Here is a 25,855-nt window from a genome sequence, read left to right on the forward strand (position 1 = left end):
GTGGCCAGGAGACACATCTGGAGGGGAGATTTGTGCAGGGTACCCTTGCATGCTTTCACAAGCCTCTACCAAGGGCATGTGTCAGCTAATCAAGATGAAGGTGAGTGGGAGAAGCCTGCTTTTTCCTGGCACCAATAACTAAGGCCCACCGCTGTGATCCAACCAGTTTCCATGTGCACCAAAGAACACGGCAGATTGAAAATGTGGGCCTGCCTTTACCTCTGCTGCTGGGTAAGAAATCTCATCAAGAAGTCTTGCCTCTAGGAAAGCGAGTCTTGTCTCCCTGCTGACACTAAATTGACGCTTGTGGTAATAGCAGAAGGTGCCACCTGGGCACTGGTACTTACTATGGGTGACTGAGGGATGCCTTCCAGCAGCCGACAACAGCCCCTCACAGAAAGGAATTCAACCTGCATGCAAATCTCTCAGACTCACCCATCTTGCTACCACAAGATTCAGGTATGTGGATCCACCATCAAGCAGCCTGTGAAGAAGACAGACATGACCTTTCCCTCAGGAGTTCCTAGCTAAGGTTTCTTAGATCACATCTGGATGGGAAAAGAAATACCACCTCTCTGGGGTGCTCTGCTCTGGGACCACTCAGCTGTGGACACAGGATGGACAGGAAGGAAGAGCTCTGAGCTCCAAGAGTCGGCGGAACCAAGGACAAGAGTGGATGGCTTTCACGGGAGCCCAGGAGTCCTCCCAGAGCAGGGGTGGGCACAAGCTGCTCTGTGAAGCACATGGCATCTCAGTCAGGTGTGAGTAGCCTTAAGAACTGGCACCATAGCCCAGGAGCCCAGGGTTCCTAGTTAGCAGAAAGACATGGGTCCGTGTTGCATTTAAAGGTCTCAGCTTTATGGAGCAGGGTGTTATAATAAGGACAGAAGTAATAATTCAGTAATCGTGTCCCATTGGTCACAGTCCCTGGAACTGTGCACTTTCCTGTCCCCATAAGGACTAGACTTTGTGTTCGCCCTCCCCTTACACCTATCAGAAAGGGCCTACTTATCATCTGTGAAACCTGTGTATGTGTGTGTGTATCGGGGTGAGGTATCAGGCCCCAAACCCATGGCCTTGCACTTGCTAAGCAAGTGTTCACGTGAGAGACTAAGGAGCTAAGTTCTGACTTATTTTGACAGAAGGGCTTTGGGGGCATGAAAGGATCTCAGGCAGCTAAGAGCTGGTGTCTGGAGATCTGCAGAGCCTGGCTCCCTGAGCTGGCTAACCTGCATATGGTCAGGTTTGGAAGCTCATGACTGGACAGTGCTGTCCACATATTGGGAAGATTGGGTGGTGGGAGCAAGGAGGCTCCTTGTGCAATGTTTTAAAATTAAAATGTGAACTTGGATACCATGTGTATTGCCTGGTTAAAAACCAATGCAGTTTAAAAAAAAAATACAAGAACTACTGACCAAGCAATGATCAAAGGAGGACCAGCTTTAGCTGGAGAAGTGCTCTGAGACTGGGGGACTACAGCAGAGGATCAGACAAACTTTGGTTTGAATCTGGGTTGTGGTTCACTGGCCACAGGACTCGACCCTTGTATAACACTGAGACCTCGACCTCAGAACTGGCTTCCCGCAGATGGGAGTGGCCAGGCCAACAGGGCTGCTGCAGAGAGAAATATGGGCACAGAGCTGGGGGCATGAAGTAGATGGCTATGCTTGTAGCTCTGATGGCCACAGAGGTGACATAAGCTGTAACTAGGGTGTAACCTGCTTCTGCCACACTGCTGGGATGTTCCTCAGTTCATGATGGAACACATCTTCTCCATCTTCACCCAGCCTCCCAGAGCTGACACACATGGCATCGGCTCTGCCTGTGCTGGGCATCACACAGATGCTACAGACACCGAGTGTGCAGGTGGCTGATGCCTGGTCCCTTGGGGTTTAGTAAGTGGCAAGAAGCATTGTGTGGCATCGGGACCACAAGGCATCAGGCCCTTGCAAGGGTATGGCAGTCCTTGCAGCTTTTTTGGTAGCTGAGGGTTCATGCTTTGCTGGGAGAAACCTCTGGGTTCCCACTGCTGCTCTGCACTTCCTGGCACGTGAAGACTCTCTGAGGATGGTTGTGATGTTGGCGGGGTGCTGGTGAGGCCTTCATTTCACCTCAGATGGGAGGGAAGGCCACATTTCCCAAGCCACAGCCATACAAGATGGAAGTCAGTATCAAAGCTACCCACCACATCTGTTGCCATGGGCTCTTCATTCCCATGAGCACTAGCATACTGTCAGACTGCTCTGGGGATGTCACAAGAGGTCAAAATAATATATCCAATGGGTCACACTTGAGGATAAGGTCAGGGTCATCTGCTGACCTTACCCACACCCCCAACCCCTATGCTTAGAACCTCTCAGGAGCCTAAATCACCAGCACCAGAGCCATGTACAGATTATCACTATTACTATTGTTATTATTAATATTATTATTAATTTGGGTTTTTTGAGACAGGGTTTCTCTGTGTTGTCCTGGCTGTCCTGGACCTTGCTCTATAGACCATGTTAGCTTTGAACTCAAAGATCTGTCTGCCTTTGCCTCCCAAGTGTTGGGATTAAAGGCGTGTGCCACCACACTCATCCAAGAATAAAATCTTAAGGTTGCAAATGGTAACGTCCAAACTCCCACAAGAGCTATGACAATTCTGTGGGAAGCACATCACAAGACTAGAGCAGACCAGACTGAGGGTCGTGGCTTAGCAGCCCCCTTCCCTCAACAGCTTTACTAGAAACCACATCATTTGATTTGTCCTCTGAGAATGTACAACTCCGTGGTATCAGTGTGCTCACATGCAGTGTGCTCACATCCACGACTGACCACAGAGCTTTTCCACCACCGTGTGAGAAAACCGTGCCCCCTTTGTTCCTGGCTGCATTCCCTGGCTCCTGAGCTCCCAGAAGCCACAGCTCTGTGTGGTGTCTGCAGACTTGCCTACTCGAAGCATTTCAAGACAGAAGCACAGGGCTGTGGGTGGGGGTGGGGGTGTAGTGATGTGCTGGGACTGCAGTGGCGGGTAATCCCCTGTGCCCGGCAGTCCCAGAGCCCTGTTCAGACTGCTGTACACAAACGGGTGCCGCCCACACCAGGTGTCTCCTGTCACCACTGGCTTCTCCAGCCTTCCCCAGGTGTGTCTGTGGTCACTGGGGAGGAGTGGGGCAGGGTTGGCGGGAAGCTTACACATACAATGTCAGCCCCAGGATACCAAAACTAGCTTTAATTTGTTCAAGCCATACAACTGTAAAAATGGTTTCCAGGAGGGAACCAGGGGTCGGTGGCCGTCACGCTCTCCCTAGCATTCTAGAAGTTCTCCAACAAGGCCAGGATGCGCTTCTGCTCGGTCTCCCGGAACTCAGGGCTCCGGCCATCTCCAATGTTCTCTGCGTACTCTAGGGAAAAAGCACAGAGTGAGTCAGGTTGGACCATGTATGTGCTCTCCAGAGTTGTGTCTTTCCACACTGTCCCCAAATCTTAGTGCGCAACTAGGAGTCTGAGGCTTGTGGGCCACGGAGGCCCAGCTCTTCATGGCAGCCACAGCAGCGACCTGAAGGCTCTGTGGAAGGGTCTGACTTAGCTTTCCACCCATGCTTAGCACGTGTGGCTTCACTCTTCATGCCGTCCCTCAACAAAAACCTAGTGGGCACCGATGTGCCTGCACACCTGCATCCCCCAACCCTTCATGCTGCGGCCCTGCCCCCTATATGAATGAGATGTTATGTGACTCTTACACACATCTCTGGGGAACAATGAGGGTCTTTTGTTCTGCCACACAGACAGACAACATTCTTGGCTTTTCTCTCCTATGCCAAAGACCAACTTTGATCTTGGACATCCCAGTCTCTAGAACTTTAAGGAAATAATTTCTTCCTGTATAATAAAGTATCCCTCCTCAGGCATTTTGCTCTAGTATCACAGCCTGACAGGAGAGGAGCCCAGCACGTCTGCTCTGCTCTATTTGTGCTTTGCAGTGAGGCAACATGATCAACAGCATAGAATCATGGGAGAACATCCTAGAAGTGCAAGGATTGAGGCCCACTCTGCTGCTTAAGTAGGAAACCCTGGGGGTATGTCTCAGTGCTAGGCCATGCATTCAGTCCCTTGTACAGCAAGAGGGAAGGAGGACGAGAAGAGAAGGGATTTGCTTCTGCAGTGCCTATTTTCCAGTGAGGGCAAGAAAGGAGATGTAAACAAGAGTACATGGTGGTGGCTGCCAGGAGCTGTGGGGGAGGAGGGCTTGCTGAGGATCTAAGAGGTCAGTGGAGGGCTGCTCAGGGCTGGGGCAGTGAGCAGCAGGCCCTGCTGGGCTGTGAGCGCTGGGGCATTAGCCATGTCACATCCTCTCCTGCCACAGTGTGTTCATTCTGTTTCAATTTTCATGGATGTTCCCAGTTACTTCCCTGGAGGGAACTCATCCCAGATGCAGAGCACAGAGAGCAAGTCAGGCTGTGAATGCCCTGTCCCCATGGCCACCTTAGCAGGTTTCTCAGCCAGGTTGTGGTGGGGGAGGCAAGTCTGGCTGATAAGCCACACCCTGGGAATGTTCACACTTACTGGTGCCTGGTTCTACAGATGTGGCCAAACCACAGGCAGGTCGAAGGGTCAGTTCTACTCATAGAAGCACCCGAGGATGTGAAGGAACTGAGGCAGCTTGCTTAAGTATGGCTTGTGAGAAGAGGGGGAGTTTACCCACAATCAACAGTGGAAAGAAATAGGGGTGAGGCTGATCTCCAAAGTGGCAATCTGCGACCAAAGTAATTCTCTGCTCTTGCCTACTCCTGAGTTCAGGGAAAGTCTGCTCTGTAGCCCCCCAAAGCTGTTCCACAGGGCAGGCCTGGGTGCATTGCTGTGCTGAAGGGCCTCAATGGCTGGGACAGGCGCAGGGTGGACTGGGCAGAGACCGACAGGGAGCTGGCTGTTGCCAGCAGCAGGTTCCCCCACTGTCTCCTATAGTCTCTGGCAGTTTGCATTCACAGTACAGCTGGGCCAACGCCTGGGCCCAGCCTCCACCTTTGTTTCTGGAGTTCTGGTTAGAGCAGATCTTGGTGCTGGCTACCGCCAGTTATTTCAGCTGCTGCAGCAGTTGATAAATATTGAACAGATTCCTCCCAGAGGTCTTGGGGAAGGAAGAAGAGAGATGCTAGCTGAAGGGAGCACTCTGGGGTAGGGAAGAGGGAGTGATGGAGGACCAGGGAAAGGGAAGGGGAGGAGGGGTGGGTTAGAGAGAGGGGGACATCACTGCCCTTCCCTACTTTCACAGCATTTGAAAGGCTCTTAGAATAAGGGCTTTGATGGAGCTCTAACCCAGGCAGCAGTGCTGAACGCATAAATATTAAAGCAAACTTTAGACAGCAGGTTTACCACACAGACATGGAATACAAGCTGTTCTGTTTATGTTGAGAGGGAGAGGGAGGGGGTGGGGAGGGCAAAGGGAAAGCTGTCTTCCAGGCAGGGGTCTGGACCAGTGCGTGCAGCTTGCTCAGAGGAGATGCAGGGTGGAGGAGGGAGGGATGGGCAGGCCAGCATCTCCACCCTGAAGACCTCACTGACATACACCAAACACAAGACATGAGCTCCCAAGCAGGTCCCTCATGTCCATAGTGCCTGCTTGACAACCTGGGGTTGGTGACATGCTTTAGCAGGACACTTTGCTGGGCCAAGGGAACTTATTAAGGACACTTCTGAGTCCTTAATAAGGAGGATTAAGGAAGGATCAGGAAGTTGCTGTTGGTGCTGATGGGCCACATGGCCATTCTAGCTGGCTGGTAAAGCTCCTGCTCGTCCCAGTCTGGAGGCTGGACTGCACTGGCCACAGCTTGCCCGCTGGTTCCTCAGTCCAGGCTGCTGCCAGCTCCAGGCCAAGGAAGAAAGGGCTCCGTGGGATGAGCACATCCTAGACAGCCAGCACACTTCAGCCTTACAACAGCACCCGAGTGACACGCGTGGGACACGGTGACACCACTCAACCCCGCCTTGTGTGCTCAGCAGTCACCCTGCATTCCAGGGCTTCTGGACAACCACGGGTGACACATGATAAAAGTACAGTTAAGCCTGTAATCACGGCTGCACAGGAGGCTGAGACAGGAGGATCATAAGTCCAAGGTCTGCCAGGGCTACAGAGGGAGACCCTTTCTCAAAAAATAAAACAAGAAGAAAGCAACACAAACCCCTACAACCAAGGCCAAGAAGGTGTGTGTGTGTCAGTGGGAGCACTGCTCTTCCTCTGAGGTTGGACTTCTGTCAGAGAGAAGCCTAGGGACCCACCCTGGCACGCAGCTGACTCAGTGGAACATGCCCTGCTTTGTGCCAGGTATCAGGGGTGGAGGCAGGAAGCCACCACAGGGAGCCCACAGGGGAACTGCCCTTCTCAGTCCCTTCAAGGGCCTGTGGTCTTCAGAACCTTCCGCCTGTTTGGGGATGGCTGGACCAGGGAGCGCAGAGTAAGCAGTCTGCAGAGAGCAGGGCTTTAATGAGCCATCAATTATTCGGTGCTCTTGGCACCCCCCAACAGAAAAGGAGGGGGAAACCATGAAAAAGGGGACTAAAAGCCCTAGGAAAGTCCCCTGCTGGGCCTGCCTCATCAGCGGTTTCCTGAGACCTCAAGGGATACATCAGCTGTCATCCTGCCAGCAAAACTTAGGAAATATGTAGGCCATAAAATCAAAGAAAAAAAAGCTCTCATCTAATTAGTATGTTAAAAAAAAAAAAAGGAAGCAACCCAAACTGAAAAACAAAATTAAAATCAAAGAGGACAGAGCGATGAGCTGGTGCTCTTTACTAGGCTTTGTTTCTTCACTCAGTTTGATGGTGACAGGGAGGGGAGAGACAGGGCTGAGAGGAGGGCAGGGCAGGCTTCCTGGGGTGGCCTGCACAGAGCCAGCCTTGATTTACTGCCTGCCCTCTAATCTCAACCCTGACCTCACACTGCCCTGAGGGTCCTCCTGCACCCTGTAATGGGTCAGAGATACAGCACCAGCCCTGAATCACAGCACAGGGATAGGCTCCCCTGCCAGTGTAGAGGCAGGGTGGCCTCAGGACAGGACTGAGACCCTCCTATTATAAAGGTCGGCATCACTGTTGCAGGCCTTCTTGACCAAGTAATGGCATCCAGTTCCCTGCTGTAACTGTACCCGCACACTAATGGCTTCAAATGTCCAAACCCTCTCCTGTGAGCCCTAGGGAGGTGCTTACGGGCTGCTAGCAAACGGTGATGGTTACTACACGTATCCCAAGCTCACTGTAACCCAAAGAATTCATAACCTGCCATGATACCAGTGTCTCACCTGTTGGGACCTAGTCCAGATCACTGACACCTCTGCTCCTCTGCCTGGATGTAGCTGGGTCGGTCTCTGCCCCCTGCCTGTCTGCTGCTCCTTAGCTCCATGTTTACAACTCCTGGGTGGCACTTAGCATGCTATGTCTGTGATCAACAAGGAGAAGGGACGCACTGTCTCTCCTGCACTAGAGGCAGATCTGGGCCAGAGCAGTTTCCACTGAATGTCTGAATTGTAACTGGTCATTGATCCACCTGTGTCCCTCAGATCTGCATCCTCCGCGAAGGTAGGTACTGGGAACACAGTGCCCAGCCAGCACTTGAAGAGCCAGGAGGAATCTTAGAGGACATCAGCACCATGAATCCTTACAGAGGAGAGCTCTGATGAGCAGTGCTGAAACACTGCTGAGTTCCTATTATGAGCCGCTGCCCAGGAATTAGGAGACATGGTGAATACAGCAGCAACACGCCTTATATCATGGAGCCTCCATTTTAATGTGTGAAACAGATCAAATGAGTAAATAAACACATAAATAAAAACAATTACTGACTGTGATAAAGGGCTTGGGAGGAATCCAGATGGGGAGGAGCAGATAGATTCAAGGCAGCGTCAGGAGGCAGAGTGGGCGGGACTTCCTGCAGGGCTAGCTGTGGTCAATGCTGAGAGAACTGGGCTTGGGAGGAGGGTGTGGGGTCCGGTCAGAGGTGGGGGAAGGAAGCCATAGCAGAGAGCAGCTGCATAACCCCCCCCTCTTCCCTCTCCCAGACCCTCAGTGGATAATGCTGTCAGCACGCAGGGTAAGCCAGCACAGAGGGTTGCAGAGGCTGGCTTGAACGGGATGTTTTGAATGACCTAAGGTCCACAAAGAACCGTTCAGCAAGGAAAACATCCACCTACTATGTTTCTAGCCGCTACCAACACTTTTTTCCTTCCTGGAAGCTTGCTGTTTTGACTAAAGGGATGGAGGTGTGGGGAGAAGCCTGGAAGCAAGACAGCAGAGCCAGGGTGATCAAAAGCTCTAATTGAGCACGTAGGCGTGGGAAGTAAATGGCACTTACAGGCTGGAGGGGCACTCACTGGTGGCACCCTCCTCCCCAGGAGGCTGGCTCACACTGAAGGGAACACCCAGGGTCCCCCACAGGGCCAGGGCCACCCCACCCTCTTCCCTTTGAGAGAAGAGCAGATGCTTGTAGCCACTGTCCATCATCAGCATGGACGCCATGGGTGCCACCCTGCAGGACTGCGCCAAGCATATGGCTCAGCCCATACCTTCTTCACTCATACTGTTCTTTCCTCTTGGAATGTCGCTGTCTCAACCCCCAGACCAGCTTCATGCCACTTCTCTTCCGAGGCCTCCCACAGGCCTTCAGCTGAGCCTTACTGATGGCAGTGATGAGCATAATTATCTAACGTTTTATGACCACCATCATCACTCATTGAGCTTATTGAGACTCAAACAGTTCCCATCAACTGCCACAGCCACCTCCTTCACCTGCATGGTGCACAGAGCCTGGGTCTCCTCCTGAGGTAACACAGCCATCACAGAGCCAGGAGGCAAACTGGAGCTGGCCCCACAACCTCTCATCTTCCCAGCTCCACATCTGTAGCAAGGAGCTACAGGCAACTGAGATGCAAAACCTCAGGCAATGTAGCTCATCTAAGCAGTGTGCAGATCAAGGTCCAGAAGGAAAGTGGCTGTCTGTACTCCACCAACTCGACAGGACCCTCAACTGTGGTGTCATCCTGGACGTCTAAGGCCACCATGTCCCAGTTAGTGACAAGCTGAAGTGGCCCACGTTGCTCCTGCAGCCTGAGCTCAGGACAGACAGTCTGCCTTGTGACTGAGGCTCACTGGATGACCAGAAGCCTTTCTAGAGCTACTCCAGCCTGTCAGGTCCAGATAAAGACCCAGGAGCACTTGGGGGATATCCTCGAGAAAGGAGGGAAGAGAAATGCTCACCTTTACGCTTGGTGCAGAGCCAGCAGCACCTTGCTCAACCTTCCCGCACTCTTCCTCGGTGTGCTGGCACAGGGTGAGGTGAGCCTTGCTAAGACACCACCTCAGAGTCACTGCTCAGCTGGTAAAGCCACAGCTGCTTGTCATGTCCTCGTTCTCTGAACTATGTCCTTATTTTCTGCTTTACTGTGGCTTTAGTGTGTGGGTGTAATGTGTATGCACCTGTTGGTGTGTGAGTGCATGCTTGTGTGTGCATACATGTAGAGGCCACAGGTTAAAGTTGGGCACCTTTCTCAATGAGCCTGAACTGACGGAATCAGCTCGACTGGCTGGCCAGCAAGCTCCAGGATCCTCCCGACCCCACCTGCTGCTGTGTGCCAGGCTGTGGTGGGGATCTGAACTCAAGTCCTCGTGCTATGTGAGGCTGAGCACCTCCTCACCCTGTCTATATGAGTTTTAGAAGCGGATGGTCCTGAGCCCGAGTGCTTCTATCTGTGGTCACCGCAGATGGCCCAGCACAGTGAGGTGCAGAGGAGCTGGTGCTTTCTGCCCAGAACATCTGGAGCACCAGTCGCTGTGCACACTTATGGGGTGTGCAGCAAGCATGAGTGGCCCCCAGAGATTCAACCCAGCAGCACCCAACTCACCCTTGATGATGTGCCTGACAATCTTGATGGAGCTGCCACGCATGTTCAGGATCTGGTGAACCCGCTGGCGAATCTAACAAGGACGGCAAAGAATGGGATGAGGAAGAAGTCCCCAGGACACAGTGTCATCCTTACCCCACCCAAAACTGAGGACCACAGCGAGGGGACTACGGGAAGCACTGTTCCTCTATCTATGTGGGTGGCCAAGAAGGAGGAGAAACCCTCCTACCTGGGGGACATTGGCATTGCAGATCTCCGCCATGATGTAGCAGATGTGCTGCAAGATGAAGAGCCCGGCATCCAGGCGCCGCAGGTAGAACTCGTCCTCCATGTCATTGTCTATGATCTCCCCACGCCGCACTATGTCCTGGAAACAAACAAGCACGGGGTGGGTAAGGGCTGGCTACCACTCGGAGAAGCAAAGGATGAATCTCCACAAAGAACAGCACTACCTACAGGGAAAGCCCTTGTCCCTCTGTCCTGAGCATCTTCCTGGTGCTCCTCATTCTTCATGGACCACGGAGACCACAAAGACAAGTTCAAAGCTCAGACTTCCTTTCTGATGACTTGGGGCCAACATGACCTCACTCATCTGCATATTCCATCCCAGAAACGATGAAGAGAAACAGCCTAAGCAAGTATCAGCCTTTCTATTTTAAAAATTAAGGTTTTCGTCTTGTTTTTCTGAGACAGGGTCTCTCTCTATATACTGGGTCTCACTATGTAGACCAGGCTGGTCCTGAACTTACAGAGTTCCACATACTTTTGCCTCCCAAATCCTGGGATTAAAGTCATGTGCCACTGCATCTGGCTAAAGTTTAGTTTGCTTAAAAAGAAAAAAAAAAAAAAAAAAAAAAGCTTAACTGGAGGCTGGGGAGATGGCTTAGTGGGTTAAGTGCTTGCTGTACAAACCTGAGGACCTGAGCTCAGGCCTCTAGCACCCCAGCAAAAAGCTAGCATGTGGGTAGATACTTGTAAACAGTCCTGGGGTATCAGGAGACAGGCACAGGAGGATCCCCGGAGTCCAGTGGCAGCCAGCCTAACCTAAGGGTGAGCTCCAGGTTATCAAGAGACCATCTTTCAGACAAAAAGGTAGAGAGTGATTGTGGGAGACATGTGAACCTCTGACCTCCATATACATGTGTGCACGCATGCAAATGCACTTGCACACACATATTCAAACAAAAATTAAAAAAATAAAGTGATTGACACGCCATACTGGTACATGAGTACGCGGCACAGTACTGAAGTGGAATAGCCACATGAAGGGAATGAGTGGCTCTTTTCTTACACAGCCATCATTTCTGTGTGTCAGGAGGCTTTGACTTGTCTGTAAGTTCTTTATAAAATCCTTTGGTCTACCTCCCCCCTCCTCCCTCCCACAGCTTCTGAGCCTGCCCTTCCCTCCTCTCCAGGAGTTAAGCTGCTTCAGCCTACCCACTCTTTATGCTCACAGGTAACTTCTCCGTTAAGACGTACAGTCCTCCACTCTCCGTCACAAGAACCCAGTCCCTTTCTCCCCATCCTACCCAGTGTCCAGACAACAGGACTGGCATATGTGTCCCCTAGCTTCTGTTATATAATATCTGTGACAAGATACAACTGTCCCATTATTTCTCACAAGTCTGTCATCCCTCTACACCTCCGAAGTGATGACAGGCTCTCTCCAAGACCCGCCAGACTGTCTGTACCCCTCTTCCTTTGCAGCCAATTCTTATTTTAAAAAACAATTCCCCAAACGAAACAGGATTATAGAGATACCATGCACACACCATGCCGCTCTCTTATGCTCTCCTGCGTACAGCCTGTGATGCAGCAGTTTTTAGTGACCACCCTCTAGCCTGCAGCACTTCTAGAACACCACCCCTCTCCCAAGTTGAGGTCAAGCAGAAGGGACTGATGGGAGAATTCTCACCTCCAGTTTAGCCTCATGTTTCCCCAACATGGACCCTGACTGTCCTTCAAGTCTGTGCTATTTTTAAGCAACCTCTTCTACAAAGCCTTTCCTGATTATTTAAGGTCACTGCCTATTCCTTCCTCTATACCTCAGGAGTACCTGAGGTGACACACCCTCTCCCTGTACACCTCTGCCACAGACTCTGTTGTCATCATGTGGACAGTTGACAGGGTGGACTGTGAGCTCCAGGAGGCTGGGCAGGGCCCAGGGTGAATAAGGTTTCTCTGCTGAGGGCCTTAGTGCGGGAATGGAGGACTTGAGAGTCTGCTCCAATCTAAGACGGTCTACGGCGCCCGGCCTACACTTGTGATGACAACAGCCCATTTCCTAATTCCCCGGCTATTTTTATGGCCATGGCTCCTTCTGACAACACAGGCTCCAGTCACTGAGGGAGCCCTGGGGACACTAGAACTAGAAGGCTTAACACGTGGCCGTCAATCTCCAGCAGGAGCCCTTCAGAGACCACTTAGTCGCAGATAATGCACTTCTTTATTTACCCGGGGGGCCAGCCTGCAGCAGCACAAGGCTACTTTTCATTTTGCCCCTAAGGCCTGTCAGAGGGCTGCAAGCCACTCTGCTGTGCCCGGGGATCACACAAGGATCCTCAGCTTCACTCAGTAGCCAACTCCCTGGTAATGTGGTAATCGTTAATGCTTACACAGTAGTCACAAGGCTGATGCCACAGTTTATACGCAGATCCTAACTTCCTGCTCCGGGGGTGGGTGGGTGGGAGGCCCAGGAATCAGGGGACTTCCATTCACAAAAGCATCCGGTGCCCGTACTGTGCATTTCTACATCGCTATAGAGTTTAAGGTCTTATTATACACACATCTCCTTAGGAGCAAAATTAAAGGGGAGAGGGAAGGGATTATTAATCCCACCGCACAAATCAGAAACCAAGGCATGCGGAGGTGAAATTGCTCATTATTCATAATTGCCCGTTAACAGAATACAGACTCCCTGAGGAGGGGACACTTGTCTGGTCCACCTCTCTGTGGAGATGAGTAACAGTGGCAGTTCAGGACCTGGCCTTAGTAGGTGTCTAGGAGCAAGAAATATTACCCTAAGGCAGAGAAGACAAAAAGAAAAATAAATAGGGGAGAGGAAGGAGGCTTCTGGAGGGACTGGAATCCCTGCATCTACCCAGCCACACCTAACTGAGCCAGCTACCATCCTGTGCTAAGCTGGGACTGCAGAAGCTCACACAGTGTCAGGAGCTTAACGCACAGGAGTAAACCATTTCTGAAGGCAGCATGGAGACAGGACATGTGCCCTGCATAAATCCTGTAGGACCCAGAGGCTGGACGAAGCCTGAGGGAGCGGGGAGAGGCTGAGTCTCTAAGCTGGGATCTGACTGAGTCTCATAGGACATACTAGACACAAGAAGAGGTGAATTTCGATGACTTTGATAAGGCCAGTCTAGTCTATATAATGAGACCCTTTCTCAAAAAAACAAAACAAAAATAAAACCAACACCAACAAAAAAACCCAGCCTACTACAAAAGGAACAGCTAGAAACAAAGGTAAAGAGAGGCTAGCCTGGCTGGCCTGGGAGAGCAGAGTGGTGGAGCGCCGTGCATGGACAGAATGGAGGGAGGAAGCAGGGGAGTGGCTTTGGTTGAGACCTTCCAGTAACCAGCAGCTCACATTAGTTCTGATAGATTACTATGGGAGAGCAATACAGGAGGCCATGGGAATAATGATCACTGCTACATCACCCACCCACGGAAGGGAGCGGCTGAGCCCCTGAAGGTGGCCTTTGGTGTCAGGCCATCATTTCTTTCTCCACATGGGCTCTCACACACCATGGTTAGACCAGCTCAAGCAGGGCCACCTCCCCAGGCCAGGCTGGCAGCACTGGGACGAAGACCTGCACCTGTGTTCTCCATGTCAGTGACCAGTAGGCACTGAGGTCAGAATAACAGACAGAGATGATAAAGAGCCCAGGGCTCTACAATGAGGCTAGGCCAGCTGCTTGTGTTCCTCTAATGGCCCAGTGCCCCAACACTGCTTTCTGACACACTTACCCTACAACCTGACTTTTTAACTGTACAGGACACTGTGCCCCCAGGCTTCTCCATGCAGTTCTGTAGAATGCATAGACCCAAGAGACCAACACCGAGTTCCACCTGTCTCTCTCTTTCCTGGAAGCAGCCCCAACATCAGCCCACTCAATGCTCAACTCCAAACACACAGCCTTAGGACTGGAAAGCAGAACCTTCAAGTGCAGACCTGAGAGAAGTCAACAGCTCATCTCCAGGAAGGGTGTGACTGCACTGAGCCAGGCTGGCTTCTCAAGGCCAGGTGTCCACCCTAGCAGTTTCAGAAGTGTCATAGAAAGTGCAGTGCAGTGAGGCTGAGATTTTGGGTGGGCATTTTATCTAACCTGTTACAATTCTGGGCCGTGGGTTTGGGGACACAGAATGCAAACATGTTCTTACTTTTAAGGGGAAACAAAAGAAACAGTTTCTATGTCACTCAGATGGGAAGCAAGTAAGGTTGGGCACAATTCTTTCCAGCCCACCTTCTCACATTCTGTTCTGTTTGCAAAGGACACGAGACAGCAAGTCCCTGCCTTTCTCTACCCTTGGTCTTGCTATGGATGGGCATGGGTAACTTAGGGCCAATTAACGAACTTCTGACTCCTTTTCTTGATTTTCCAAGACACAGATTCCAAGCTAAGAACTTGATTTGTTTCCCAGCATCTTGGCACCACAAAGTCCACATCTGACAGAGACTCTAAGGGTGCCGGAGACTCCCAAATGACATCAGCACAGCTCAAGTTACACAGCTGCCTGGGACTTGTGTCTGGGGAATACAGACAGTTAAGGATTTAAAATGTTCACTGTAAGCTTCTCCATCCAATCTCTTTCCTAGTGAATGGATCCCATAGAGATGCAGGTCTCAGGCATGCCAATGATTTTGTTCTACAGACAGACAAGCAAACCTGTAGGGTAGTGGAGATACACTGAACAAAGTCCGCCCACAGGAGAGGCACATTTCAAGAACGATTGCACAAGGATCAGAGTGCTGAGTGGCCTCTGCATTGTCTACCCTGCAGCCCAGACTTTCTTTAGCACAGTGACACAAATACTAAGCTAACAGATCGTCCAGGGCTGAAGAACCTTCCTAGCTAGGTGCCAGGATTTCTGCCTGTTTGAGGTTGTGTGGATGGATTTAGGCTGACGGATGGTGGTGATCAGGGGAGCCAGTTCAAGAAATGCCTGGTGCTGGAGCCAAGCATTAACACCTGAGCGGGGCATGGCAGTTAACCATTCAGATCACCCTCCCATAAGTAAATTAAATCTCCCTACAACAAACACATAGCTGCTGGGTCTGCCACTGCACTGGGCAGATAATTCACAACCAACTTGGGTATGCAAATCAAGTGCTCCTCTGCTGGGACTGTTAAAGAGATGCCACCCTGCTTACCAAGTTTCAGAAGGAGAATCTTTACATATGCTTCCTGTACATGGAACAGGACAGGAGTTTTAAAGTCTTAAAGCCTTCCAGAGAATCTCTACATATGCTGGAATTCACACGGAATAGGACAGGAGTTACGTTTTAAAGCCTTCTACAGGGGAGGCGAAAGAGACTGCCTTCGGCCCTGTGTGGCCCCTGCTGGGCATGGTTAGCAGGTTTCACCTTCAGATTCCAGAGGGAAAAAGCTGAGACACATATCACGTGACTACTGCAGCCCTTCAGTGGGTGAGTCCAGCATCCTTCCCTGGTGCAAGGCCTTTCCTTTAGTCTGTTCACTTTCAGCAAAAGTGACAGTTTCCCGAGTGCCAGGCTGCCCCGGATGAATAATATTTCTTCCTCTGAACCCCAAGAGGTAAGAGGTAAGAGCTACGACTATATCCACACTCCACACTGGAAGCTTAGGGCAGAGAGGCCCACACCCTGGCTCCAAGCCTGTGCTCCCGTTCATAGTGTAAAAGAGCATCGTCTTAGCAGCACGGACCACTCCAGTATTAGTGGATGAGCATCTGGCCACTGTCTTTAAGTTATATGGGAATTAGTGTAAACCAGGAACATTAAACATAGGGATTCTTGGCCTGCCTTTCTCCCAGTAAAGAAGATATTTAGAAATGAGAGGAGGGCCGGGATATAGCCCAGCTAGAGAGTGTGTACCTCCCACCTCATGCTCCCGACACCCTTGGGTTTGCATCTCAGTCATCTCATCATGGCAGTATCCACCTGCAATCCTACTGCTTGAGGGGTGGAGGCAGGGGACCAGAAACTGAGGACAATCCTCGGTTGGCTACAGGGCAGTTTAATGCTAGGCTGGCACACATGGGACCCTGTGAGAGCATGGTGGATGGGGGAGGAGAGACTAGAGCTAGATCAGAAGATTCCATATTCAGTTTGGGAGACAGAGTGAGAAGACACCCTGCTAGGCTTTGTTTTGCTCACTCTGTACACGAGGGCTGGGATAAAATCTTAGATGGTAATTGAGTGAATGGTGCACTGTAAGTGGAACAGATTGCAGTTCCCAGCAGCATAAGCCTGTCGGAGGGTTGCTAAAATAAACAGATTCATCGCCAAAGATACCACAGAGGGGAATGTGGAGCGTCAAGGTGCTATTACTGCTGGTGTGTTCTCTCTTTCAGGTGCATCTCCACTGTAAATGTTAATCTGGCTTTGGAAGCACAACCAAACCACCCGTTTCCCTTGCCTCCCTCTTGTCACAAGCTCTTGGAGGGCTCTGGTGGCATTTCTCATCTGCCCTGACAGGTAGTGAGCTAGCTGTCTCAGGCTGAGGGAAGGGGACCATCATAAAGAGGTGGCTGTGAACCCTAAATGTCCCCAAACAAAGCCCTTCCTCCAAATGCCTCTAAAATTGGGTGCAGATCCTAGAAGCCTGTCTTCTCGGCTGGGGAAGTGGGAGGCTAGGAATCTGGGGTTGGGTGTGTGTGCATAAAAATCCACAGCTGGGGGCGGTTAGAGAGATGGCTCAGCGGTTAAGAGCACTGACTGCTCTTCCAAAGGTCCTGAGTTCAAATCCCAGCAACCACATGGTGGCTCATAACCATCTGTAGTGAAATCTGATGCCCTCTTTTGGGGTGTCTGAGGACAGCTACAGTGTACTTACATGCAATAAATAAATAAACAAACAGACAAATAAATAATCTTTTTTTTTTAAGTTCAAAACTTCATTAAAATTAGCCTCTCACTGTCGGAAGCATGATGAAAAGGACACCATGGCTGGAGCCCTCTCACTGTCGGAAGCATGATGAAAAGGACACCATGGCTGGAGCCCTGGCAGTACCGAGCACACCACCCAGCACTTCTTGTCCCTGGAAAACTAGAAGAATTTGCTTTGTCTCCTCCCTTGGGAACCAGCTACACCACTTAGTCATTTGCTATGAGAGTTCAGTCCAAGAATTTACACAGGCACGGAGTACACACCAATGGTATGACCAGAGGGCCCCCAGCATACCTGGCCCGAGCAGTGGTGACCGATTCAGCTGAGTGCCAGCCTGGTGTGGAGGCGGCGTCTCGGCCCGGTGTGTGGTGCTGCTCGAGGTTGGGGTCGTGGGGGTGGCAGGGGCTGTGGTACTGCTCTGGATGACTGGATTGTTTCTGTCCCACATGTTTACAGTTTTATTGTTGTAGGTGCTTGGGTCCCCCCAAGCTGAGGTACCATCATCAATTTCCATTTTGCATCGGATGGAGGGTGGGGAAGGCTCCTCCCAGCCAGTCGCCTCACTGCCGTCCTTCTGCTTGACTGGCAGTGGCCCCCCAATCCACCCTGTCCCTGTCTGCTTAACAGAAGCAGCTCCTCCCCAGTTACTCACATTGCTGTCTTGGGGCTTATGAGCCCAGTTCTGCTGGGGACCAGGCTTGAGAGACTCCCCCCAGTTTGTACCTGGATTCACCTTAGCATTTGTGCCACTGCTCCAGCCACTGGTCCCACATCTCGTGGCATCATTCCAACCAGACCCTGACCTATTACCATCAGCATCCCATCCAGATCCATTTTTCTTTCCATCCCCTAGATGTCCAAGGACAGATGATGAATCTGCCCAGTCTCCTGTTCCTGCGCTCCAGGCTGGGTTTGCTCTTTGCCCATCTCCCCAGTTTTGGGATTTGGGCTTCTGAGGCTCACCCCAGGTACATGCAATAAACAAACAAACAATCTTAAAAAAAAAAAGAATTCACAGCTGGCTCTTAGGCCAGGGCCTGGTCATAAGGAAGAGGCTGATTACACAAGCACACTTGCATGTGCCAAGTTTCCACAAATGGCCTTGCCCCTCCTACAACAAAGGGCACTTTCCACTCTGTGTGGCAAAGCTGGTACTTAACCTGGCTACACAGGGTTCCTTGGTTCTGTGGTGATTCCTTTCCCCTAAAAAACAAACAAACAAAACCCCAAACACCCAACTGCTCATTTTGCCAACAGGGAACAAGCCAATCAGTATTGAGAGGCAGAGTTCCCACCATATTATCAGAAAATGATGGTTCTACGGGGGAGAAAGTACATGCAAACTCTACCAGTGAGGACTCCATTGGATTGGAGGATGGACAGACAAGCACGCAGGCCAGAGTCGCTTGTGACAATAATTCTGATGAACAGCCTCTTAAGCCAGGGACTATCTGTGCTTAGGTTCCACTGGGCAAGATCAGTGCTCTTAGACTCACGCTTTCACCAGTAAGCAAAGCAAAGCAGGGAGTTCAAGGGAGGCAGAGACAGAACGGTGGCCAAGTCTCTCATCTGCATCCTGAGGCTGTGGTGCAGATGTGCTTAGTACCACGGCGAGGCTCTGGCCATCCTCAGGGATGGGTTTTTAAGAACTGAGGGAGACTACTACTGCAGCTGCTCTGTATGACAGGCACCACACACACACACACACACACCTAATGACTGTCTACACACTAGAGCCCTGAAGGCTACTGAAGGGGCAGGTAGCCAGTTGCAGCAGAGGAGGGTGCGGAAGAGATGCTGCAGACATAATGGGCAAGTGTCCAGTAGGTGTTCTAGCCTCGGGTCTGAGATTCTTCTGCCTCAGTCTCCCAAGTGCTGAGATTATGGATGTGCACCACCATGCCTGGCTCTTGCAGATTTGAGAAAGTGAATCCAGGAAGCAACAAGTGGCTTCTTCATGTAGTGATGGGCGACGGATGTGGCAGGGCCTGGTTTAAGTTCACCTACAAGCGGATGGTATCACAACAACACTGGCTTGACTGTGTGTGTGTGTGTGTGTGTGTGTGTGTGTGTGTGTGTGAGTGTTGGGGGTGGTCTAAGCAAATATGCACGTAGACACTCTCTGGGTAGGGTGAGGAAGAGCCACAGGGCACACTCCTAGAGTAAGGAGACTAGTTAGGTGGCCACTGTGTGAAAGCAAAGGAAGTGATGAAACCCGTGGCAGTGAGAAGGGCTGGGAGCCAATGCTGGTAGAGCTTGTCTGGTGGATGTGTGGCACGAAGCAGCAGATGGCTTCCAGGGTCTGATTGGTTACATTGGTGAATGGTCCTAGGGTGTTCCCACTCTATGGACCCCATGGTTTGGGTTTGACTTAGCCAGAGGCGCCTATAAGTGACATCCAAGTACACCGGGCAGTGAGCCTACAGAGGTATGGGAGGGGTCACAGCCCTGACCCTTGCAAACCCTACAACAAGCCTGGGAGGTGGCAGAGAGGTGAGATGTTAGCTTCACTGAGTGAGCACTCAGTTTCAGAAAGGTAAAACACTGTGTTCAGGGCCATGACGCTTACGACTTTGGAAGGCAAGTGCAGGGGTGTAGATCCAGAACTCAGACCTACTGACTTCTTTTCCAGTAACTGATTGGAAATGACTGTCAGAGAAGCAGGAGGCACCAAAGGGGCCATGGCTGAAACAGTGGGTGTCCAAAGAGGGCAGTAGGAGACAGGAAAAGACACCACGAAGCCCTCCCCTCTAGCTTCCACTGGCAAACTCCCTGGCTGAGAAAGTCTGTGAGGCACTGGCTTAAAGATGGGCTGAGAGGAACTCTCCGCAGGATGTGCTCTCTCTCCTTTTGAAAGCTTGCTTTGGAAGCTTCCAGAATAGTTAGTACAACAGCAGAAGTCAGATATCCACCTGGCGCTCAGGGTCACGCACCCCATATGCTCACTCCACCCTTCACCCCCGTTCACCCATATCTTCAAGTGAGTTCTGGATGCTGAAGAAACAGCCAGTCTGCTTAAGATATCAAGTCCTGTGGATACTGTTTCATTACAGAGTCCATCTTTTTCTTTGCAGGATAAAGCCTAGAATGACTTAACTGTGGCAAAATTAGCATGCAATTTGTAAGTCATTACGGTGCGAAGTATGTGGTGAGAACACTTTATTGAATAAACCTGCTGAGTATAATTTTCCCAGGAACTAAAGAAAGAAAAGCCTCTCTCTGAGGCTCTCCTCCCTCTTTCAGAAATCCCTGCCAGCACCTATCTAATTACGTCTTGCTTCTGAAGGCAGCTTCTGTACGCTGAACCCACAGGGATCCTAGTCTTTTCTGGGCTTCAGCCTGTTTGGGGAGCCCAGTGAAATCTGCTGAGACAAGCGCCCTGGATATTTACTGATCACGAGGGCTGCTGCTTGCTGGAAGAGTTGGAAACATTACACGGCCTTTAAAAGTTCAAATCTTGTTAACCAGGAGCCCCTGGGGTATGTCCAACTTCACTCTGGATCTCAAGGACACTGAGTACAGCCGGAACACATTGGGCACCAACCAGCCCAAGGCATGGACGGCGCTCTCTTCCAGTTACGCACTGCTGTAGTAATATACTAGGAACTGAAATGCTAAAATAATCTAGTGCTGGAGGAGTCCTATGCATGCTTCTAAGCATGTGTGTTTCCTTAGTGCAGACAGCTGCAGGACTGGGGATGTTGCTCCACAGGAGAGCATTTGCCCTGCATGTGCAAGGCCTGGCTTCTATTCCTAACACTGCAAGCAACAAAACAAGACAAGGCCCATCACCAACCAAACGCTATGGCACTGCTGTAGTCACATTAGAATCTACTTGTGTGTGCGTTCAAGACAAGGCCCATCACCAACCAAACGCTATGGCACTGCTGTAGTCACATTAGAATCTACTTGTGTGTGCGTTCAAGTGTTTTCAGTGAGAGGGGTTGTGTGAGGGTTTGTTGTTGTTTTGTAAACTAAGCACTACCAGCAAAAACGAAAGTTATGGAACAACGTGGAGGTAGGCAGATCCCTCCATCCTTAACACCCAGGGGGCAGACAACGAACTCCCTCTAGGAGCAGTGGTCCTTTCCTCAGGCTCAGGGTGAAAATCTTAAGAGGAGACCATGCTGGGGTGGTAATGGTGCACACCTTTAGTCCCAGTACTGGGGAGGCAGAGACAGGTGGATCTCTGAGTACGAGGCCAGCCTGGCCTACAGAGTGAGTTCCAGGACAGCCAGGGCTACACAAAAAGAAACCCTGCCTCAGAAAAACCAAAACCAACCAACCAACCACCACCAACAACAAAATGACAGGCACAGAGGAAGCAACCAAGCACACTGTCTACCAGCTATGAAGGGACGGGTTTTATGATTATTTCTCTGAGGTGGGCACATATTTAATGAGATCTGACCTTGTAGGAGGCACTAGCTCTAATACCCAAGGCAGGAGGACGGGGCTGGAGGTGTAGGGAAGGCAGAGAACCAACTGGGAGTTAACAGGGACCTCCCAGAGAAAAGGAAACCAAGACTCTCTGCCTGCTCCTGGAGCTGGGTCAGGCGTTACTTCTGTTACACCACTACCTACCCAGTTTCTCCAAGCACAAAAATTCAAACACCTTAAAAACAAATGGCTACCATGGGAAAAGACAGGGCGGACCAGTGAGGCTATGTGTCCTGAGCAGAGAGCCAGGGAAAGGCCACCTCCCTGGTCCCCCTCCTCTCCCAGGGTCTGGCAGTAGACTGAAAAACCCCATCCCTACTTGGTGTGCATGTGGAAGAGTCACAGAGTCATTGGGGTGGCTTGAGCCACTTTCTGGGTCCCTGGCTCTCCCCAGCAGCACACACCACACTCAGATTTCTAATTGGCACTTGGGCCTCTCGTCTTTGGCCAGTGCCTGGTCCAGCACTTGGCCCAGAACAGGAGTCTATCAACATTTGCCAAATGACTGGATTCTCTCCATTGAATCTTGGTCAAGCCTTTTAAAGGCCGTGTAATACAATCCACATACAGAGAAATGGAGGTTTTCAGGGAAAGGTTAGAGTTAGAGACACTGAAAAGCCAATGTTTGACTCTGTTATCTAGAGTGGGTGTCCTTTCAGGCTAGTGAAATACTAGACACTCATTTCTAATCTGAGGGTCACTGCCATCCAAATGCCTTAGAAATAGTGTTTGCATCAGCACTGGTTGAGGAGTTACCACTCGGTGTAGAACGTCTATACTGGGAGCAGGGAGAGCAGCTGTCCATGACTTAGAGAGGACAACAGGAGGAAGGGGTGAAAGGGAGCTTGTGTTGCTCCGTGACACAACACCCATGAGGTGGCTTCATCTGCCAAGACAGCCCAAGTGCTGGCAGCAAATGCCTCTCACCAACGTGCCCCTCCTGCCTTGGCTCTGGGAGCAGCACGAGGCTGCTGAGCACTAATGGCCTTGGAATGTTTGCCAGTGCCCAGCAAAACGGCCTTGGCACCAAGGAGACAGCTGTTTGTCAGCGAATGGTAGGGCCTGAATTGGTGGCACACAGCAGCCTGCTGGAGGCTGGGGGTGGGGCTGCAGCCGTCACTCTCCCTCAGTGCAAACCAATTCCACACCCTCTTCAATGCAGATAATGGATCATCTTTGGGGAAGTACACCAAGGACCCTAACAGCGACGTGCAAGGTGCTCCTAACACTCAAGTGCCTACTGGCCTTCCTCGCAGTGTGTACCCCCACCTCTAACAAAGCACCTGGCCGTGCCATTAAGTGAAACACTAAGCTAAAGGGACCTAGGAGCCACATGAGGAACAGTGACAAGCCATGACTGATAGTAACTTCAAATGGTGTATCTGCCTCCCAGGTTTTCTCCTGCCACTTGGAATCTGCTCCAGCAGGTTCTATGAGGGGCTGTGGCCGGGCCAGAGTTCTGGTGGTGTCATGGCTGCTCTCACACAGAAGTAGAGCATCTTCATTTGTGTCTAGTTGTCACTCTCGAAAAGAAAGGCTCCCTTACTGTGGCACTCATCAGTCCCCCAGTGCCCCTCAAGTACCAGATGGAATGAAGGAGCGGGTGAGGAGCGTGCCTAGGTACCTAAGCCTAGCTCAGTGTTTACAGACTCAGCCTGTACCTGAGGTTGTATCTCTGTGTGAAGAAGAAAGACCCTATCAATCAATTCAATCAATCAGCCAACACTTGAGTACTGACTGGGCTTAGAGATCACAGGCAAGCTCCAAGAATGAGAAACAGTTACAGTCTACTGCTCTGCCTAGGTGGATTTGTGCTTTGTGTGAGAGTTGAAGTGGCAAAGAAACAAGTCTCAGGCTCCTCTGTTCACCCCAGCTCCAGCCTGGCTGTGCAGTGCAGATGAGCAGAGTTCTGCAGGCTTCGGGGTGGATGCCTAACACTCCTGATAGAGAGGCTCCAAAGCTGCGAGGGTCTCTTCAAGGTGAGAATTGAGAGATTCAGAAAATTAAGATCACAAGGAAACTTGGGGCTCCCGCAGACTGCTAAAAGCAGGAAAGGGCTCACACTGTACTGTGGCTACACACTGGGGGGTGTCCACAGGTCAGAACACAGACTGGACAATAGGCAAATGTGAAAACTTGTTCTACTTAAGATGTGTGTTAAGTAAGGCATAGGCCTGGAGACTGAATGATATAGAGGCAGGGAGAATCGGGGCAGGGCAGCAGCTAACAGAAGAGTAGGTAAGGCCCCTCAAGAAGGAAACCCAGCCAGGCTCATGAGTTTCCTGGGTCCTCAGAAAGCTGCAGGACCAGAAGACAGGACCAGGTATGCCAGCTAGGGCTTGGCCTGGCCACAGAGGTGGCGCCTTTACTCAATGTGCCTTCTGTGTATGGGAAGCTGGATCTGCTGACTTCCCAGCTTCCTCCTGCTCTCCTACTCTGGGATCCCTTTCCTTAGAGTCACATCCCCCCACTTCCTCAGGACAACGACAGCCAGCAACTGATCAATACAACTTGGTCACCATGGTACCAAGTCCTGGCACTGTCCTTGGGCACTTCTGAGAGTTGTGCTTGTCTCGGATCTTGTCCAACTCCTAGGATGACCCTGGCCATCCTCCTAAAAGCTAACCTCTTGAAGGGTAGTTACACTGTGGCTGTTACTCTTCACAGTTGAGCCTCTGTGGAAACGCACATCTGGTATGAGTGTGAGGTTGTTTTCAGAAGGCAGATCCACCCAGCATCATCCCATGGGCTGGGGTCTGGATAAAGAGAGGAGAGGAAGCTAAGCCCCAGCCCCAGCCTCTCCCCACTTGGTGACTGCAGGTGCAGTGTGATGGGCTGCCTCAATCTGCTACTGCAATGCCCATGGACAGACTGTACGGTCTCAAACTGTGAGCCAGCGTGAATCCCTCTCCCCGGGACTTGTCAGGCATTTGATCAAAACAGTAACAGTAACTAATACACATGCATACCACAGCAGTCTCTGGCTCTGCTCTTAGGACGTTAGGTGGCCCACGGCTGCAGGCGCACCTTTGTCCTACCTGTCCTGTGTAGAGAGGAGGCACACAAAGGACCAAATGGAATGTGTGTCAGGGATTGGCAAGAAGTGGGCAGGGTACATACATGTTTCTCCCCTTCAATCTTCTTGTCGGCCACCTGCATTGCGCTTAGATATTTAAAATGCAGCTCCATTAGTCTGTCAACCTGAAAGAGAGCCACAGGCAGGGGTGAGGAGGGATGAGCGCACTTCCTGCTTCAGAGTCACTGCCTGCAAAGGAAGGCCCACACCGCCACTTCTGACATGGGGATGAGCGTCAGGGACATGCTCAGAGCAGACATGGTGCTGCTGAGAACACAGCATCAGCCAGCATGCACCAGCTCGAACATGTGCCCTGGAACAAAGAAGGAGTGCGGGGGCCCCTCTGGGGCTCCTCCTGCCAGCCCCTCTGGGGCTCGTGAGAATTCTAGTTAACAGCAAATAAATAAGTAAACATTTGAGTCTCTTCTTGCAAAGAGAAGATGCTTGAAGTTACATACTTGATATTCACTTAGAACTTAGATTTCTTTTTTCCAACCAAAACCTTTCATGTTCCGATTCTGCCCCAGAGCTGATCTTTTTTTCAATAATAAAAAAAAAATGCCCGAGTGAAATCTTTTTAGTTGCTTTTGAGTTGGAAGAGAGAGCCAGAAAAACTCCTTCAGCAACTTGAGAAAAGACTTTGACGTCTGTTCAGAAATAACTTGAGTCAGTTTTCAGCTTAGCAGAGCCATCTTGGAACACAGCCTGGGGACACTGAGCAGGTTTGGAAAGGTCCATTTTCCCCAAGACCTTCAAAGGACAGAAAGTGCTGCCGCGATGCCGGCCAGACTTCTGACCTATCCACCAGGCTGGCACCACCTTGACTCTCTGGCTAGCAGTATTTTTCTGCACAGGAGCTGATATCATGTTGCTCCAACAACACAGCCACCGACAGCCCAGGCAGATCGCACCCCAGCCCCAACACTTGGCAGCTGCTGGTGACTTGGTGAATTTATGCATTTCCCTCCTCATGTTTCTTTGTCATGATTTCCTTAAACCATGAAAAACCACATCAGATAACAAAGAAGTACTTTCACTCTTCCTACAGACATGTGGAGACTGGAACACAGCCGTGACTACTGAGATGCTCCGTGCTGTGGTACATTGCTACCAGGCAGCACAAACAGTTGAAGGTGGGCTCAAAGAGGCAGAACAAGATCTCTGAAGACTGTGCCCCAATGTGTGCTATAAGCAGGAACGTACTTGTCGTGTGTTGAAAGGGGACTCTGAGCCTTCCTTCTATTCCTATGGAACTGCCTACCACACAAGGTGTGAAGAGATGTACCGGCTTCCTTGCTCAGCAACCTGGGTTCGAGTCCCAGCTCTGGTAGTATTAGTGGCACGATCTGGGACAAGTCCCT

General features: G+C 51.0%; 1 protein-coding gene across 1 annotated transcript in view; it reads right to left on the reverse strand.

Annotated features, from left to right (window-relative positions):
• Nucleotides 1-3,199: 3,199 nt before the first annotated feature.
• Ctnnbl1 (catenin beta like 1) overlaps nucleotides 3,200-25,855 on the reverse strand; it is a 158,884-nt gene continuing 136,228 nt past the window's right edge. The window contains exons 13-16 of the mRNA XM_085832700.1: nucleotides 24,539-24,619; nucleotides 10,102-10,239; nucleotides 9,873-9,945; nucleotides 3,200-3,386 (exon numbers count right to left, since the gene is read on the reverse strand). Of these exons, the coding sequence (XP_085688826.1) occupies nucleotides 3,298-3,386; nucleotides 9,873-9,945; nucleotides 10,102-10,239; nucleotides 24,539-24,619 (381 nt within the window). The 3' untranslated portion in view covers nucleotides 3,200-3,297. The remainder of the gene's footprint in view (nucleotides 3,387-9,872; nucleotides 9,946-10,101; nucleotides 10,240-24,538; nucleotides 24,620-25,855) is intronic.

Source organism: Mus caroli, unplaced genomic scaffold (genome assembly GCF_978045245.1).
Source record: "Mus caroli unplaced genomic scaffold, Mus_caroli_1 scaffold_2, whole genome shotgun sequence".
NCBI classification, from domain to species: domain Eukaryota; kingdom Metazoa; phylum Chordata; class Mammalia; order Rodentia; family Muridae; genus Mus; species Mus caroli.